Raw genomic sequence first — 19,962 nt, 5'->3', positions numbered from 1 at the left:
TATGAAAGCGGAATCACTTCAGCACAAAAACTGTGTGAAACAACAAACATACCAAGGATTACAGTGTATGACAATTTTAAAAGATTTCGTGAAGGGAAGTCCGAGATACGGTGCCCGGGATCTGGCAGGATGAAAATTATTGACGTGAATGACAATAGACGGGCTGCACAAATTGTTGCTTCTCATCCGCAATGGTCAGCACAGCAAATTGCAAATGAATGTGCAAGAAGAGGATCAGCGTTAGTGTCAAAATGGAGTATGGGCTGGACTCTGGCTCGCAGTAATTATTTTAAATCTGTGCCGCGAAAGATGCCACTAATGACCGCGGAGAAGAAACGTAAAAGAGAGGCATGGTGTATCGCTCTTCAGAAATACAATTTCGATAATGTGATTTGTACAGACGAAAGTCGATTTCAGTTCTACAGATGTAAAAGGTGGGCAAAATTTGGACATTGTCAAAAAATGGTGCCGAAGTTCTCACCAGCTGTTACGGTGTGAGGTTAAATAATCAAGTTGGGTTTAACTCCACTTGTTTCTTTGAATGGAAACATATCTGCAATCAAGTACTGTGAAATTTTAGGGGAGGGATAACTGTTGTCTAATTTTGTGACAAACGATTTACAGTATGTTATACAACAAGACAACGATAGACCGCACACTACAGCCTATACCCGTGACTGGTTCACACAGAATCACGCGACCGTAATAGAATGGCCTGCCGCTTCCCCAAATTTAAATCCAATAGAAAATGTTTGGCAGATCATAAAATATCGTGTGGAAAAATTTCAGCCAGAAAAACTCACGGACTGGAAAGTTACAATCATGGAAATGTGGATGGGTTTGGATCAAAACTATATAGACAGTTTGATAGACAGTATGCAACAATGCATCGCTCAGTGTATAGAGCGACACGGGGGTCTAACTGATTATTAACTTTATGCATTTTGAACTCAGTGGTTCTATATTCATTGTTTTGTTTCAAAATGATGATATTGTTGCAAATTGAAAAATGAAACGACTTAAATTGAAATCCGGATTTTTTTGCACTTTACTATACAATTTATGACTGCACATACGGATTCCGGACCGTGGCTAGAGCCGATACCCTTTGACAGTCATTCAGTACATCAATGCGTAGTTTGATCTAGAAAGCAGTTTCATAACTTCTTCGAATTTCTCTAACATGGACTCTTTAATTCCTTTCCAGAATTCAAATTAACGCAAGCGCAATTGAAGTTTTATTCAATTTAATTAGTCAACCCACTGACATTAAATAAGGATTTTGCATATTATTGCATCGTTGAGAGAAGTTATATTTATTTCTGTAAAAAGGGTTATTTAATATCACGTTACATAGTAGCTCTAAGAAACATCACCATCTGGTGTAAATGGAGATGCTCACTTTTGCATAAATTCTCCCGCTGATCTTTGATAGCTGATTATTGTTTTGAATATCCAAATATACTCGTATCATTAAATAATATCTGACGACACACACTTTCCAAAAGAAAAGTTTAGAGATGCCGTCAATTTTGATTAATTTCTAAGTTTTAAACAGCACGCAAGAATTTCAAACTTGCACATAGTCTTAAAAATATAGAAAAAATTAAATACAGAAGTCATCCTATAAAAAAGGTTACGTGTGTTGTAGGCGGTTCCGGTTTTAAAATAAAGATACAATTCCTGACATGAATCATGAGTACATACCGTCTATAAAAGTTATTGATACCCTTTGAAAATTTAACTCGCCATTTAACATCTCATTGTTTAAAGAATTTTTAAAACTATTACACGAACTGTGTTTCACAAAAAGTTTTTCCGAAACATTTTCTTTCTTTCTTTTTCAAAACACGTTTTTATTAAGGCTTTCCAACACTAAACGTTTTTATAACAAAAGCAGAATCGTTTGACACCATCTCACATATACATGTATTTTCAACTCGCAGCAACAACGGACGACCTACTCGTGGATTTGCCATGGGCACTGCTCTAGTTTTATGAATGTTTATTATTTTTTTTATTAGATTTTTTTATTTTGGTGTAGACAGACGATAACGTAGCTCAAAAAAGCATCTAATTTTATTTCTATATCATTATACTTCAGAAAAATAAATTCCGAAATTTCTTAAGCATGTGATTGTTTCCTCTGAAATTTTTTGATTGATTGTAGAATATTAACAGTAAAATAAAAAAAATAGTTTTTTTCCCCAAGCATTTAATTTCTGTAAGGATGATTTTTTTTCAAAATTATATTGATGAGTATATAAACGTGATCCTTAAACAAGGAAATATTACAAGTCAGTAAGAGCACTCGGTTTTCCTTGTAAAAGAGATACAAATCGCTGTCATACCGCCCTCGCCGTTTACTTTGCCTTACATCTGTATGTAGGCACACCGTACTCTAAATAAATCTGAATTGAAAACAGAATATGCCGAATACCAATGTACTTGAAGTTTTTATTTTGTTCAAAATTAACAAATCAATTCTGTTAATAATTTCTCGCTGAAATGCACACCACTGGTTAAAATGTCTGAAAAATGAAAGGAAATAATGGTGGGTAATATGTTATTTAACACTTTTGTATAACCTAGTTTTGATGCATAATACTGAGGCTTAATGATTGTTATTTCATTCTTAGGACAACTTGACTACTTCATGAAAAGTTAAATACATTCTTATAATTAAACTCACTAAATCTAAACGAAAAAAAAAACTAAAAAAAAAAGAAAGTTAATAGAGTAAGTCATCTCAAATTCATAATATCTATGAAAGTACATTTGCAAAAAGAAATATTTTCATTCATATTATATTTTTTTTAAATGAAAGCAATTAAAAATGTCGAACTATAATATATTCTAGAAATTTACCGTGCTATTGATATAGTTGAAGCATTTACGGAGTGGCAGCCTCAATTTAGAGATGACAAGTTGATGGTAATACACAACTTCTATTATAATAGAATGAACTTCGGCAATGATGTTGTTTACAACTGTGACATTTACATCCTCAGATTCCATAGACTCGTCGACATACTAAGTAAAAAAGATAATTAAAACACCTCAGATAATTCATATTTACGTAGACTTGTTAATACATTAAATCACATATATCATTTTAAACATAGGTAAAGTATCATTTGAATTACATCAATGCTTTTCAGCCCCAAATGACAGATGAAATAAACATCGAACAATTGTCGATATTCGTTTTGTATTTGTTTTGTTATGTTTTAAGGCAACATTTTTGGTTCTTATAGCACTTTTTTTCCTGTCTTATATTTGTTAATTTTTTTTTCTTAGATCCCGTCAAAATATATATATATAAAAAATTCCTGTTTTGTTAAACTGGAATATTTTATTTTAACATATAACGTTTACGTTATTCTCACCTTTTTTTGTTACTTTTAGTTGATTGTATGTTGATTGATTTATTCAAATTTTATGAATACTAACCATCCTGATTAGAGAGCCTATCCCATCCAACAAGTACACACTGACTACCGATGCCCCATGGATTGTGAGGGTCACGCTTACAAGGTTTGTCGACTGTTCAGATAATGACAAAAAAAGAGACATATTGTGGTGTCCCTGTTCTGGAAAGGAATATCCCTTGCTTGAAAACAATGCTTCGTATGCTGATCCGGCGATTGTAACTGGTAACGATACTTTTACGTCGGTCACCGCTTGACAGGCTGAAATAAGATAGTTGTATGTTGATTCCAAAACGTCCTATCAAACATGACTTATTTTTAGATAAAAATTCTTCTAAAAGAAAGTGCCATGTTCTTTATTGTAACAAAAATTAAGGAATAAATGCATGATGTTCCTTGACATGAAAATTAAAAGTATAGCGTCAAATAACCTTAAACTGCCTTTCTTTGAACAGAATATGGCTTTTTTCAAATAAAATGAATATATTTTATATAGGTTAAATGTAATTGCATCTTGAATTGCAAAGATATAGTTACCTCTTTCACAAGCATAGCCTTCAAAACCAAGTTTACACTTCATACATATTCCCGTGACTGGGTAACATTCTTCACAGTTTGATGGACACGGTTTAGAACACTGAGGAACTTCGACCACAGGATTAGGACAACCTTGGTAAAGAAAAAAAAACAATATGACATGTTCAACACTTAAATCACACTTCATTTTTTGACACAAAAAAAAATATTTACCATAAACCTCGACTTCACAGAGGTCACCATAAGCCATGTTTGAATACCCGGAAGGGTAGGTAACTCCGGGCAAACGTTCATTGTAAAAAATGACGTATTGTCCATGGCAAGGACAATCAATAGACACGTGATCAGGAATGGTTTCTCTTGTGTAATTTGTATCGTGGTGACATAGGATTCCGTCATGACGATTGGTGGTGTTCGAAATGTACAAATAAAATCCTAGGAAAACTGCCGTATAGCCATTGTTTATTCCTATAACAAACAAACGTAATATAATATCGGAATTATTTTTTCTTTGAATAGATAAAACCAAATTTATTATAATTAAAAGAAACCGCATAAACAACTACACATTTTCTGGTGACACAAAATGGCTTAATTATAATGACGTTTTCGCCATTATTCAATGTGCAATTTTTAAGAACAAAACTGTATATTAAAGAGATAAATTATATATGCATTACCCCACTGTACGTTATCGGTCCTGAAGTAAATTACGACATGGTCTATCGTGTATATTTTCCCCAGATTAACCCACCATGTTATTTGTGTTGATGGTTTTGATATAGCACACTGTCCACTTGAGTAATGGCGTGACGTATATCGTCCATCAACTGCTTTATCGCTTGTTCCCGAAGAGGAATATGTCGCAGACTGCCAAGTTCTTTTCTTGTAACTGAGATTTTCTAGATCTTAAATTAAAAACAAAACCTTTGATTCTTTTTTGCAGAATAGAGAGTGTTAATGATTTGTTTTTAAATGACCACGGTATAACTTCATGAATCCCCTAAACTATAACCCACCTGTTTTTCTACATACATTGAAAGTACACGAATGTTTCAATTTAATAGGTTAATTAATGAGGAACTTCTCCTTAGTGAATCCAGTTGCTAAACTAGACTGGTGCTCTAAAATATTTTTTTTTTCCAGATAAAATGATGTAAATGTACTTTCGGACATTTATTAATTGCCGTTGGGTATTAGTGCTCCAATTTCATCGGATCATTTTTACTTTGCACGAAGATGTTACAACGTTTTGTTGATCATTTAAATATGCAAATAATATGATGAATCAAAATGTCGTCTTAACTGGTCTTGAATAATAGCTGATTGGCTTCAACATCAAATGCTACTTTTGATATGGTCTATTTCATGTACCTCCTCAGACCATGCCACGTTTTAAATATTGTCATTTGGGAATAACTCGATCAATACAAAAAAACATACGTGTAGCAAAATAACTGTTCGTCTTTAGTTTGTCCCATGTTTTTCTTCCCTCATTTTTTTATAATTGTTTTATCAAAATGCACATACTTATGAAAAAAAATACAGTTGAAATCAATAAAAGTAAAAATTCAAGATACGTGTATCTTTATTGACAAATAAACTCTCATGAACGAAAACAAATTTCTTACGAAGATTTGTAATTGGATATGTTTACATCGTTTCACAATTTGGAACTCACACTGAATACCTCGCACAATATCAAAGATATCATTCGGGTTCGATATTGAACCCTGAAGCGAACGAAGGGACGTTTCAAGACATAATCTTCACATTTTTATATCAGTTGATGAACCTAGTCTGAACACAAAAGTAATTATTATTATCGAAATATCAACCGAACAATGGTGGAAGAAAAAACTTAGGACAGTGTATAGTATGTTGATCCTGCTGAATCATTTGTTACAGTCTGTGGAGTATTTTTGATATCCTTCTAAGGCGATCAAGACATTCCAAAACACCAGCTTATTTTATATGTGTTTGCATTGTTTGTATTACTAAGCGTTGGTTATATAAAGTAATGAATTCAATTGAGACTGTTGATAGATCTGTTTTCATCAACCTGTTTGACAGTAGATTGCCTCATGTAAAAACTGTTCATACCAGGAGCATGTCTTTGCGTATCGCAGTAACTTAGATACGAAATCTCCATATACAGGTGATGAAGGTATATTGATATATATTTTAAGTCATCACGTTTTTCACAAACTGATGTTGTTATATTGCCATCAATGTCCCTTTCCAGTATAATATTTAAATATTAAACTGATGGCTCGGATTTTATGGCTCGTGTTGAATTAATTTGTAGGGTTATACAATCATTTTTTATTTTAAAATAATAGATAAAACAAGAAATAATCTCCTTTCCAAATTTGTAATTTTCAAGGAATCCACCCAATTTGGCCAAACAAACTTAAATGATTCCAAAATACTTTAATTTTTTAAAGTTCGTTTTATCTGTTTTTGTGTATTTGAATGATTTGTTTTTATTTATAATGCAAATATCTTTTTCAAGATATATTACACTTAAAAGTATTTTATTTACAACTACAGAAAGAATAATTGTAATAAAGCAAGTGTATATACTCACCCTTCCTACACATTTCGAGACACATGAGTCTGCAGGCCTCGTCTTGAAACCTACTCTGGACTAAAGGACAACCTGAAAATAAACATTACAAATTATCTAGTTTAAATGTAAAGACAGTATGCACCTTTTTTTGTTTTATTGATATCATCAGTAGGTACCGTAAACTTCTACTTCGCAGAGGTCAGCAAAAGCATATTGACTATGTTCTGCATAGTATGTGACTCCTGGTAGTCTCTCATTGTAATATATAACATAGCGTCCAACGACGGAACAGAGAATATCCACCACCGATGGTATTGTATTCTTGTTGTATATTTGGTCGTGAAAACAAATGACGCCATCTTTGTGGTTAGTGGTGTTCGAAACAATGACTGAAAATCCTAGTAATCTTTTTGAAAATTGGTTATCTCCATCTGTCAAAACAATATATTTAAATCATTTAATTTTAAGCAAAATAATAATATATGAATATTCATTTGTTTATGTGTATATTTGATTTATACATTTAATGCAAAGAGAAATATAACAGATTTATTTATCTCACCCCATATTCTGTTATCCGTTCTGGAGTAAACAACAATACGTTCAATGCGACGAAGTTTTTCTAAATCCACCCTCCACATTACAAACGTTTGGCCGTTTTTAGTAGAGGTGCATTGACCGTTGTATATACTCAGATCACTCTTTTTACCATCAACGAGTCTGGAACTTGGTTGTCCGTCAAACAGTGTATGTAGTTGAAAAGTCGGACGATGTAATGCCAAATTAACTGGATAGGAAAAACATAACACTGTGTTATTGATATGAACCTTAGGACACTATTCATATAAATTAGAATATTTCACTTTTATAATATCTAAAGAATGTAAAAATGTTGTTTATCATGAATAAAAGTCACTGGGTTTCAAACGGCATTATAGAAGTCAACAGTCGTAAAAACAACATTTTTCAATTTTAATTTTTGTATAAGGAATAAAATAGCTTACTAGTTTATTCGAATATAAAATTGATTGGTCTGTTTGCGCTTTTTAAGAATTAAACTATTTCAACTTATCTCATATTTGTAAATTTGGAAGCTATTACGTTAATTCGTTACAATTTAATTATCAGCTATTAATTGTTTATTAAAATGGCCAAGTGATGGCTTAAATGGTATGATTTCACAAATTTCAAACGTCATGTATGGCAGACTAATACGTTTATTTTTACGTTAGTTACTTCACCTAGACAACTTTTTTTGCACGATACGAACTATTTTTCTGCCATTTTTAGTAAGATGGTACATTTCAAACAAAAATTAATTATTTTACAATGCTATTTCAATTTCGGTAACCCAACAACTTTTATACAGGACGACATTCATTTGCAATTTACCAGACATTAATGGTACTCTGCGACTTATTTTTGCGACAAGCATTTCGAATATCGGTTTTGCTAAATCAACCATAAGACAATAAGTGATTCGGGGCGAGAAATTTGATGCATCGACGAAAGTCTCAAGAACATTTTTCTCACGTGAATGAAAGCTGGCTTATAGCAGTTCAAAAAGAATTCATTAAAAAACAACTAAACTAACTCACTTCGTTCATAAGAATTACAAAAGTGTCCGGAAAAACAACGGCGACAGCCTCCGAGACATTTTCCAGATTCGTAGTTACAATGGTGACAATTAACTGGGCAAGTCTTTAAGCAATCCCCGCCATAGAATCCCAAAGGACATCCTTGTTGTTATAAAATAAAACAAAGACAGTACAGAGAGATGATGCATACATAAATATAGAATCGTCCAGTATTTACCAAATGTGTCATATTAGCTACACATGAATTGAAATTACATGTATGATTTTTAAAAGAATATGATCATATTATGATTGCTTGATATCTCATATAATGATGACATTTTTGTATTCTTTTATATATCAATTACTATAAAAAGACACAGTTCTGATTTTTTTTTAAATTTTGTTTTGTTTTCACAAAAGATAGAAACAGAAAATATACCTTTTTAGTCATAAAGATGAAGGATAATATAAGAAAAAAATATAAAGATAATAAATATTACCATATACTTCAACTTCACATAAACTAATCTCCACTTTATCAGAATAGCCAATTTTCAATGACAAGTTCCCTTCTCTTGTGTTGTAGAATATCACATAGCGGCCTTGGGAAATACACTCAATGGCTATCCTAGACGTAATGGTTGATACCGTGTAGTTGGTGTCGTGATAACACAGGACTCCATCTTTCTTGTTGGTTGAGTTTGATACATATACGGAGAAACCGAGAAATCTGCTTGCATAGACGCTGTCAGCTTTGTGTGTATAAAACAGGATAACATATCTCATTGATACCCAAAAAGTAAAATCTAATACTTTAAATAAAACTTAGGTTACTATTTATTTGTATATACATATTACACCAACTATTCACCTATTATGAAAAAAATAACAGCATACCAATCGCTCTGAATTTTAACAAAACACCATTCAATATATATATCAACTCCTTTTTATGCATTGGTACAATAAACTTCAGTAAAAAAAAAAACAAAAAAAAAAAAAAAACAAAAAAAAAAAAACAAAACAAACAAACAAACAAACAAACAAACAAAAAACAAAACGAAACAAAAAAAGTCAAGTATTAATGCGAATGTAGGTGTCAATGTACACTATTGAATCATCTCATATTATCTTTTAAAGAACAGCAATTACCATTGATATTGAAGATTTAAAAAAAAATAGATTTTTATGTATTCATCGATGTAAAAATAAATTTTAATGACATAATTCTTAATATTCCCCGTCCAAATGAAAAAGACATTGCGTTAAACATTGTTTCTTACATTTGATGTTCAAAACAATCAAAGTAATAGAGAAAACAATGACGGAAACTGGTTAATCTTTACGAAATTTTGAAATAATTCAGATAGTTGCTTAACCTTAAATTTTTGGTAAAACGTAGTAGCATAGCTGAGAAAATCAAACGTAAAATTTGAAGAAAAAATAACAAACTTTTCTTATCCATTGAAGCATTATGCAAACTATTAGAAAGTAGCAATACAGAAACAGGAATAAAAAAGATGAAATTATCAATTTAATGTGTTTTATATGCTGTTTCTGTGTGTCACGCAATCCCGCAAAAGTTTTCTGAATCATGAAACATGGGAATGAAGTCATTAAGAATTTATCTGGACCACAAAAACGCCCAAATCTGTGATAAATGGATACCTTTCACTGTTTCCAAAATCGATATCATAACAAAACAAAAAACTTAAAAGAAAATCATTGTAGTAATAATTTTTTAAAGTACAGATTTAATGTTTATTTATGAATTATCCAGTTGGTTGCGTGTGCTTTCTTAAATATTTGTTAAAAGAAGACTCGTAAGTAAAAAGAAAGAAACAATTTATAAAAGTGAAATGAGCTTACCAAATGTAGATCCCTCTGTCACGTGGTACAATACAATCTTACTGATACTGTTTATTGTCTCTAAATCAACTAACCACGTGACTTCAGACGAGGCAAAAGATACGGCGCACTGGTTTCCAATTGCTGATAGATTAGTATACAGTCCCTCCACTGCCTTGTCCGACGAATACTTGTCAAGTGTCTGCCAAGTCGGTTTTTTATACGCTAGGTTATCTTTGGGTTCAAAAGTAAAAAAAAAATCACATTAAAAATTTTCATACAACAGTAATATCTTAAATGTGCTAAGATTTGGTTTAATTAGAGCATAATGTAGCTTAGACATATATTGTTAATTATGTTGTTAAATGATAACGAACAGATCATGATATAAAAATGGTACCAGTCAAATTTAACACTCACAAAATATATCATTTTACCATTTTTTTTTAATTTTACGAGGAAAAAATACAACAACTACACTTAAGGATTTGTCAATCTATGTTCTAAAAAGATATTGTCGTTCATAAGTGTTATGAGGTAATTTAAGACATACTTTTTAATATGCTTAACTTAGATGGAAAACGAGTGTATTTTATAACAGTTTTTTAAAGAAAAAAACACCTTAATTTAAAAAAAAGAAAGAGAAAAAATCACTTGTTTGCAAATGTAGAGAACAAATGAACATTCTTGCGATCAAAAGTAAAACATAACAAACCAAATTAGTAATTCGTGTACTTACATCCCGTCATCAGACTTGGCATAAATACAACCAGAGTAAGCAAGACACAAGTTAAAGGCATCATAGTTTTGATAAGAATGCCGGCTCTCACAATTTTGCACTCTCTGAAAAATCACTATTACTAATTTCACTGCCGTCAGACTTCATTTTTTAAAAGTTTTTTTTTTCTTTTTTTTTCTATCAGCAGACTTGTAATGATGATATAATGTGTTTTTGAAGTATATGAAACATAAACAAGATGCTAATAATCACATGTTATTGCAAATCAATATCAAAACATACATGTATTATTGTGAAAGTTTTGAATAATTTAGACACAAAGCAATGCTTACAGAATTTTAAAATTTTCAGTTGATCATTAAAAAAATAATCACCTGGGATAGGTACAAACAATACTCTTAAAGCAGACGAAAGGAGTCTCACATATACACAGTGATATATGTATCTCTCCTTCAACAAACTGTCTAAATACATTAAAAAGATTAGCGTTTAGTGATGCCTGAAGATGAACAATTTTTACTGTTGCGTTACACACACACAGAGAGAGAGAGAGAGAGAGAGAGAGAGAGAGAGAGAGAGAGAGAGAGAGAGAGAGAGATGAGATGAGATGTGTCTTATATCAACACAGTGACATCTGTACCTCCCCTTCAACTAAACGACAATGTATAGCAATATGATAAGTGTTTATTGCTGATGCCTGTGGATAAACACTATTCACTGTGACGTTACTATGCAACAACAACAATGTTTGCAACCATTTAAAGAGCCTATAAAGAACATTTCAAGGATAAATCGAGTTAACACATCAATCACATATTTTTTTCTGCAACCCCATTGAGCAGTAAAGGTTTCTCAATGGAGGTTAAATGAGGTAGCAACATACCTCATGTTCTCCTATAACTAATAAATTTTACCATATTAAATGACACGGTATGTGAAGATACATGCATGCAATTCTATTTCTTTGTGTTAGCAACAGAAAGCTTTTAAATTTCAAAGGGTCAAAATTATCAGAAAAATAACGGAATCAAATGTAGCGTACAATGTAAAAATGTCTGCAAGACGTGTATGGGTCTGGAGTGTTTCTTTTTTTTCTTTTGTATGTTTATTATAACTTTGATTCATATTGTTTCAGGTAATGCTAATGTGAATTTAATCGAAAACACAAAGAAATGTAAAATTTGATATTTCAACAGGTCTGTCTTCTCTCTTTTTAATGACAGTCTTGCTCTTTTGCAGGTTTTGACTTTATATCCTGCTCTGGAGATGGGGTATAACTGTATTTGTTTTTAACATATCTAGAAAAAAATCTAAGAAATACCGATTTGTGATAGTGCTGTTTATAAAAATGTATCTAAATGTAACGTCTATAAAAAATGCTGACTACTGCTTTTGGAATGTTGTCACTTAGAACAAAAATGGACCAAAACATTTTTTATTTACTCTCATTACAAAAATTAAAAGTTTCATCATTTCACCGTATATTACTACCACGATGTGCCTTGTTCTCTTATATTCACTATATAAACACAGCACAGTCTCAATTTTTTGCTAATATTTTTTAGTAAGAGATTTAATTGAATCTGTTTAAATGTTTTTTTTTTTTTGCTTGGTAATATTAAATGGATTTATTGAGCAATTTAGGATGATTACAGTAAATATCTGTTTAATGCGTGCTTGTATCGGTTTATTACCGTCTTTTAAATGCAATATAAACCAATTGTTCTCGTTGAAAATTATAATTCAATATATGTACTCTTTATTGATTCCTTTGTAAATAGCCTGTAAGAAGATGGAACCAAATCGCAAAATATCTTCGTTACATAATTCTAAACTGCTTAATAAATAACCAGAGCCACTGGACAAAACTGTTAAATGGATTTTCAGAGATAAACAACTCGCATCATCTCAGTGAAAGTGCGGAGCATCAGGGGGGGGGGGGGGGTAGTAGGGCCTGTATCCCCCCCCCCCTGCTCTTTCTCGCAGCAACAATTGTGTTTTATTTATGATGTAAAAAAGTGATTAAAACGGAAACGGCCTCCCACTTCTTTTTTTTTTGGGGGGGGGGGGGGGGGGAGGATGTATAAAATTGAATTGAAAAGAAGGAAACTAACAGCAAGATATTTGTTATATGAAGTTAAAGAAATGCTCTGCACCCTCACCCCCAAATCCCCCTACCCCACCCTAACCCCGCGGATGATTTTCATGATCTTAAAACTTACTCCTTTTTTGTTTGTTTTTTTATTTGCTTGTCAATTTTTTTTAGAATGAATTTGCCTCTCACCAACATTAAAAAACGATGCTATGTACCTCAATCTAATTAAAATTAGACTTGAAATTCCGCTCCTCTACGATACGCTATACAAGATCTAACAACATCTCGTACGGGGTCATCTCAGAGTGACCTTTTGTGAAAATACAACGGCCAATGAGAATTAACCAATGACGTCACTGATCCACCAATGAGAAAGAGTTTGTTATACGCATTTGGCTTATGTGTTTAAAAATGGCTGCGCCCATTGAAACGGTTACGAGTTCGCTCGGTATAAAATTAAAGCCACAACAACTGGAAATATTGCAGAGCCTTCTTGATGGGAAAGATTGCATGACCGTTTTACCGACTGGTTTCGGAAAATCTTTACCATATCAAGTGTTTCCGTTGATACAGAGGGAGAGAGGTCGCAACGGAATTGTTCTTGTTTGCTGTCCCCTTATTTCCTTAATGAAAGATCAGGTCGAGAGGGCAAATGCAATTAACGGTGTAACAGCAGCATATAAAGGTAAATAAGAATACCATTGTATACTATGTATCTTGCAATTAAATGATAGTACTGTCTTGGTGTGCACACGGCAATTTTTCTGTGTCTCGTCTAACCTGTTGCATTTCCTAGACTCAATCATTCTTTACGTTTGTAGGTCAAGGTCTAGACAGAGAGATTCTAAGCGGCAAGATAGACATTGTGTTTGCAAGTCCCGAGTCACTGTTAGGTGACTGGCGAACTGAACTGCAGCATCTAGATGTCACAGCTATTGTTATAGATGAATTTCATTTAATTTCTACATGGTAAGATTTTTTAAGCATGTACAAGTTATTCAAATAGAATACCCGGTAAACAAAATAATATGTTTACTAATAATAAATCTGGTTCTCTCAAAACTTATTTCGTAAACCAAAAATCTATTTAATGAAGGTTTAAAGATTTGTAAAATAAGCTAAAATGGTGTCTTCAATTGCACATGAATTGCACCAACTGCTATTCTTTACACATTAAACAAATATTTCAGGGGACAAGCTGATGAACATATTCACAAGAAAGCATTTAGAAAATGGTTTGGTGACATTGGAGAACTGCGATCCATCTTTCCAAATGCATCTCTACTTGCTTTGAGTGCCACATGCACACTGAAAGTACAGAAACGTGTTTTGAAAGTGGTCTCTTTTAAGCCAGGCTTTACATTTGTGTACTTATCTCCTGACAAGAGGAACATTAAATATGTTGTGAAGAAAGTGGCGAATGACATTGAAATGGTAATGACATGGTTAGTTGATGGACTTGTGGACTTGGGAAATAAATTTCCACGAACTCTTGTATATTGCAAGTCAATAAGTGATGTTGCAAAGATTTATGATCATGTTATGGATGAATTACCCGAGGAAATAAACTCACATGTTGCTATGTACCATTCAGAGACAGATGAATCAATCAAAGGAACTGCATTATCTTCGATTCGAGAAGAGGAGAGCCCTACAAGAGTTATTATTTCTACAAATGCCTTGGGTATGGGTGTAGATTTCAAAGGCCTTTCTAGTATTATTCTTTTTGGTCCTCCTCATTCAATTCTTGACGTTCTACAAGAAATTGGCCGCGCAGGTAGAGATGGTGAAAAGACTGTTGCGTTTTTGCTTTACAATTCTCATCATCTCATCCATTGTGAACAAGATGTGAAGAACCTGTTTCAGTGTAATGACTGCAGAAGAATTCAAATGATGAAATCATTTCTCAAGGAAAGCGAACTTGAAGAAGTGAAATCTTATTCAGGAGATTGTTCATGTTGTGATATTTGTCAAAACGCATGTACTTGTGGAAATTGTACTCTACTTCCTTTGGAAAAATTGTTTTCAGGCACCTCTAAAAATGTAATTGGTGTCCATGTATCAGAAGATTCTGATTCCAACTCAAACATAGAGCCAGAATAATTTTACCTGTGTTGATGTATATAGTATTTACCGTAAGGTACATTCTGCAGTAAATGAAAAAAAAACATTGTGATCATTTATAAATCCATCCAACCCTTTTAAAACACTTTGCCAGGGTACATTCTAAGTAAATTAAATCATTGAATCTGCATAAGTTAAATGCTGTAATAAAATGAAAGAAAAAAAGTCATTTTTTGTTTATTCTTAAATATCTGAGCTGTTTATAACAATTATGGAAGCCAATGCTTTATCATGTAAATCATAATGTACTGGTGTATGCCACACGCCAGTTTTTAGAGATAATACCTACTGAAACTAATAGAATTGAATATATCGGTAATTAAAATATTAGTAATGTATTTCTTTAAAACCCTAGACAATTATAATTGATGCAGCCTTTATATATATTCTTGTGTGCTCCTGTGCTGAATTGAGTACAATTAAACATTCCAGTTCATGACGGTCCCTTGCAAAATTATGACAAATGCATGATAATTTAACAGTCAAACAAAACCAGTTCAAAATTTACAGTCTCTTAATCGTCCATATGGTGACCATGGTCTATGGCGGTGCAGCATAGTTGACAGGCCTACAGAACAATTGGAAAATGGATTTCTGTCTAATCCAGTCAATTTAACATTTAGCTTCCTGTTATCCACTTTCTGTTGTACGTGTTGCTCTAATAAATCCTTTACCACCTTCTCGACATCAGTTGCATAAGAAGGAAGATGATGACATCCTTTTGACCCAATTCACCAGCCTCTTCAAATTGTTTTGTAAATACTCTTTGGCATGTTTTAATATGCTGTCTTTTGTCTTGTGTCCTGTACATGATGCCTTGGTGTCCCTGTTTAACATTTCAATGTACTCATCAAGTGCAATATTATTATTCTTGCCACCTTGGATGTTCACAAATCGGTTTGCAATAAAGCGCTCCTCCTGGTCAGGGTTAAGAAGTCCTGACGATAATGCAGTCGTATGAATGGAGCAGATAGTGTACTTGATTTTGTTTGTCTTATGATAAATTGGAAGCTCATACTTAGCAGATCTTATGCATCGTCCTCCATCCCCCATATCTACACCACTGTCAAAGTTCCGATGGAGCATAGTGAGTTTGAAAAGCATTAAAATATAATCTTGCAATTAATCACTGCTGGGTTCTTTCTTTTTCTTCGGGTTACTCAAAGAGACTCCATGCATTCCAGATTCGTGCGCTTTTACAGAACTTACTCTTTTATTATCCTTTTCACAATGATGACACTTAAAACGGCCATTCTCTATTGACGAGGTCCAGTAATTTTCCTCATGCTGAGGATTTTCAAGAACATTTCTAATTTCTTCAACAATGTCTTCAGCATTTTCAAAGAAATATTTCCTCACCAGCTCCTGGCAAATGCTATTGAGCCATTGAATGCTATCATTGGGTGTCATTTGTGAAAAATCTGCAAGTGTTACATCACTTATGTCTGCTGACCCAAACTTGTCCATAAAGAGTATTACGCAGATGGCATCAAGTATTGTGTAATAAAGCATCTTGTACGCTCTATATGCATTTTTTACTGGTCATTTAGCACTTCTATGGCCCAATAGGTTCCTGTAATAGTGGACAGTACAAGGATCTCCTGCCATACCGGTGTTGTATGTCAGCTTATAAATGGCCTGTAAAATAAGCATTCAATTTTTAATTCAAAGAAAAGAATAAAGATTTATGCTCCCTATTTTTTTAACCTTAGAAAGATTTTTCAGGAATTGAAAATACTGAAATATTTGAATTAATCAAAACTCATAATTAAATTCCATTTAATTTCACTTACTTCAAGGAAATTCATCAATCTATGAAAGTCTTCAGACTTTGAAATGAATCCTTCTAGCCTTCCTCTTGATGTCAAAGAGTCTTTAACGGCAACCTGTGCACACTGTACTCGTTCATCAGTTAGGCGGTCTCCTTTGAAACCAGATAACAATTACCTTTCAAAATTAATATACATGTACATGCACACACACACACACACATATATATATATATATATATATATATATATATATATATATATATATATATATATATATATATATATATATATATATATATATATATATATATATATATAGAAAAATGTTTTCAGTAGACGATAACACAATAATCCATTTCTTTCAAATTTAATCCAGAGCGCTTTCGCCTGATCGGCTCTTCAGTGGATTTCAAATTATAACAGAAATATAATTATATATAATTTTCTTTTAATATATGAACATACTATTAGTTGCATGGTTTTTGGACTTATATGACATACACTGTCATTACCATTGTCAAATTCAAAGTCCAGTAAAACACACTTATAACAAAGTCCCAGGGACGACCAATTTTAATTCGTTATAAGCGTAATTCGTTATATCCGTCAAGTTTACAACATGTAATTAAGTCACAGGGTATGAAAATCACTTCGCTGTAAACGTCAATTCATTATAAACGTGTTCGCTATAACCGTGTTTTACTGTATTATATACCAAGATATAATTATATTTTTTTCTTTTGACTGACAATGTACCTCCAAAAAAAACAGCATCAACAACCTCTTCATTTTCCAATGGGACATACAGATCAGTCAAAGTTCTAAGTAGTCTAATCACTTCATCAGTTTTATTTTCATTAGTATCAAAGAGTCCCAAAGGATACTGAAAAAAAAACTATTACATTAATTATCAGCTGCTAAGTGATATAAACAATAAATTTAATTTTGTTGCTAAATTATTTGTTAGTAACAATGTCAAGAAGTATGCCAAAACTGAATGTATGTGTATGTTAAAATCAATAAGCTGAAAGGATGTAGATCTTACTTGTGTTGTCTTTATTCCAGCAATTTGGGAATGCTTATGATCCAAGTGTTTTGGGAAGATTTTTTCAAAGTGCTTTGTTACTTGAGGAACGTGCCTGATAATTGCTGAAGCAAAAATATATGTTAGCTCTTTCAATAACTGCTCTTGCTCAAGAAGGGAAGGGATGAATGTTAAATTATCTTCAAATCCACTTGACCCTTTTGGACTACTAGTGGAGTATCTGTCAACAATGGCATATATCTGAAACAAATGGATACTTTCTGTTTTTCTGTCTGTGGTACGATAGGACGGGAGAATGTCCTTATCCCAGTTGTCGCCCACTAATTGATATTTCCTTGTGGCCTCTTCCCCATTCGTCCATTTCACCTGTAAGTACACATAATGAATATACTGTACTTATCAAAACATGTATAATAAAACTAAAACTATTGATTTTTAACTGTTCAGTGCCTTTGTCCTCTTTAAAAATCAAGTTTTCAAATGAAAAAAAAATACCTTTAAATCTCTTAGTGCTTCATCCAACTTATCCTGCCAACTTGCAAGTTTATTGTGGAGAGTCTGGGGATGAACACTTTTAGGAACTTTAGGAAGGTAACAACAATAATTTAATATTTCATTTTTATTACTCATCAGAAAAGACTATTTACTTACTCTTTGAGTACAACCACCATGAGCAAGGATAAATGCTGTCATGTAGTGTAAAGCAGACATTTCTTGATTTCTGCCATGCAAACATGTAGCACTGGAAAGCATCACATGAAAGAAGGGTTTGCTCAAAACTTCTGGTGGTGGACTTTGTACCATGGATGAAATAATAGACAGGGTATGTGGAAATCTGTCCTGAAGATCTTTATACAGATTCTCCCACTGAAACTTCATTAAATCTTCATAGTCCTTTTTCTGGAGAAATGACCCAGAACCTCGACGACAGGCCTTGTTACACTCATCCTTTATCAATTTTGCCACTGCATTCACCACAACGTTCGGATTTGACTGGCACAAACAGTTCACAATTGTCTTATCTACATTGTTGTTGTCGACTATGGCTTTACAAAGAACTTTGTGAGGAGGAAATACAACAAGAACAGACTTTTTTCCACTAGGGTAATTAATGGACACCTACAAATACCAATGATAAAGCATTTAAAATTTGTGATATTTCTTAAAGCTTGTATATACAGTGCAGGTGTAAATCCTACCGACTTCTGCGATGAATTTTGATTAAAAGTAACATCAGTATTTGAGAAGTTTTATCATCAAAATAATTATAATATTTTCTTTCAAAGTCATTTTCAATTATTTTTTTAGCAGAATTATTGTTTTAATCACTTATATATATTTAGTATTAAAAATAATCTTACCATATCTAGCTAATCCTGTGAAATTTTAATTTGGCAGGAACAAACAGGAAATTCTTGAAGAAATCAAACTGAAAAAACTGGAACAAAGAAGCAAGCTAACAACATTCTACCAATTGCAAACATTGGAACACAAAAATAAAATATAAAAACACATGAATGATTGTAAATGCTATTATACATGTACATATAAGGAATTACTAAGAAATAAAATTCTAAATTAACAGTTATTTTTAATTTTCTTTACTGGGTTTGCTGTAATATCATTTACAATACATGAATGGGTTTTTTTTTAGAATGAACATTGAACTGGATAAACAAATTCAATTAAAAAATGCATGCATTTGATAAATAACAAATCTAACTTAATGAAGTCTCACCTCTATTTCCCCTTGGCCTCGCAAAGTCTGGCTAGACAGTTCACATTTTTTTGAGATATCTGAAATAAATATTAAATGAACTTCATTTATGATCTAGCATTTATTGTTTTAACTAAATATTTTTTTCACACACCATTAATAGAACATGTAGATAAGATTTGCACATAAAATATTTTGAGATAAAAAAATTGCATCATCAATGATCAATATACCTTCTCTTGAGTGATCTGTTGGGTCAACAAAATATAGAGACTTCTTTGTTGTTTTTTTGTTTTCTATGTTGTCAGGGCCTGTAATTAATAAGTATGACAATTAGTATTTGTTTCCTCATTGAGGAAAATTCATACTTCTAAAAATTGTCCTTCTATATACATTACGATCATTTTCAATCAACAAGTCAACATTACACAATGAATGAAAGTTACAATATAAATTCATTTGCAGGGCTGCCTTTTCTTGTGAATGTACATCAGAAACATGT

The 19,962-nt window shown here is 32.4% G+C and overlaps 2 protein-coding genes and 1 pseudogene across 2 annotated transcripts; 1 reads left to right on the top strand and 2 right to left on the bottom strand.

Annotated features, from left to right (window-relative positions):
* Positions 1-2,856: 2,856 nt before the first annotated feature.
* On the bottom strand, positions 2,857-11,595 carry LOC128169307 (uncharacterized). The gene is made up of 13 exons (XM_052835460.1): positions 11,591-11,595; positions 10,708-10,811; positions 9,990-10,202; positions 8,621-8,872; positions 8,139-8,279; positions 7,103-7,327; positions 6,717-6,971; positions 6,559-6,630; positions 4,649-4,876; positions 4,182-4,436; positions 3,969-4,100; positions 3,454-3,692; positions 2,857-3,033 (listed from the first exon to the last, which is right to left on the bottom strand). The coding sequence occupies exons 1-13, from the start codon at positions 11,593-11,595 to the stop codon at positions 2,857-2,859; spliced, it is 2,298 nt and encodes a 765-aa protein (XP_052691420.1).
* Positions 11,596-13,077: 1,482 nt separating this feature from the next.
* Positions 13,078-14,498, top strand: LOC128169306 (ATP-dependent DNA helicase RecQ-like). The gene is made up of 4 exons (XM_052835459.1): positions 13,078-13,487; positions 13,624-13,771; positions 13,993-14,236; positions 14,397-14,498. The coding sequence occupies exons 1-4, from the start codon at positions 13,202-13,204 to the stop codon at positions 14,496-14,498; spliced, it is 780 nt and encodes a 259-aa protein (XP_052691419.1). The 5' UTR covers positions 13,078-13,201.
* Positions 14,499-16,155: 1,657 nt separating this feature from the next.
* On the bottom strand, positions 16,156-19,919 carry LOC128169305 (uncharacterized; annotated as a pseudogene).
* Between the last annotated feature and the right edge of the window lie 43 nt (positions 19,920-19,962).

This window comes from Crassostrea angulata, unplaced genomic scaffold (assembly GCF_025612915.1).
Source record: "Crassostrea angulata isolate pt1a10 unplaced genomic scaffold, ASM2561291v2 HiC_scaffold_115, whole genome shotgun sequence".
NCBI lineage: Eukaryota > Metazoa > Mollusca > Bivalvia > Ostreida > Ostreidae > Magallana > Magallana angulata.
The sequence above is the reverse complement of the archived record's forward strand: the minus strand, read 5'-3'. Positions and strand labels throughout refer to the sequence as shown.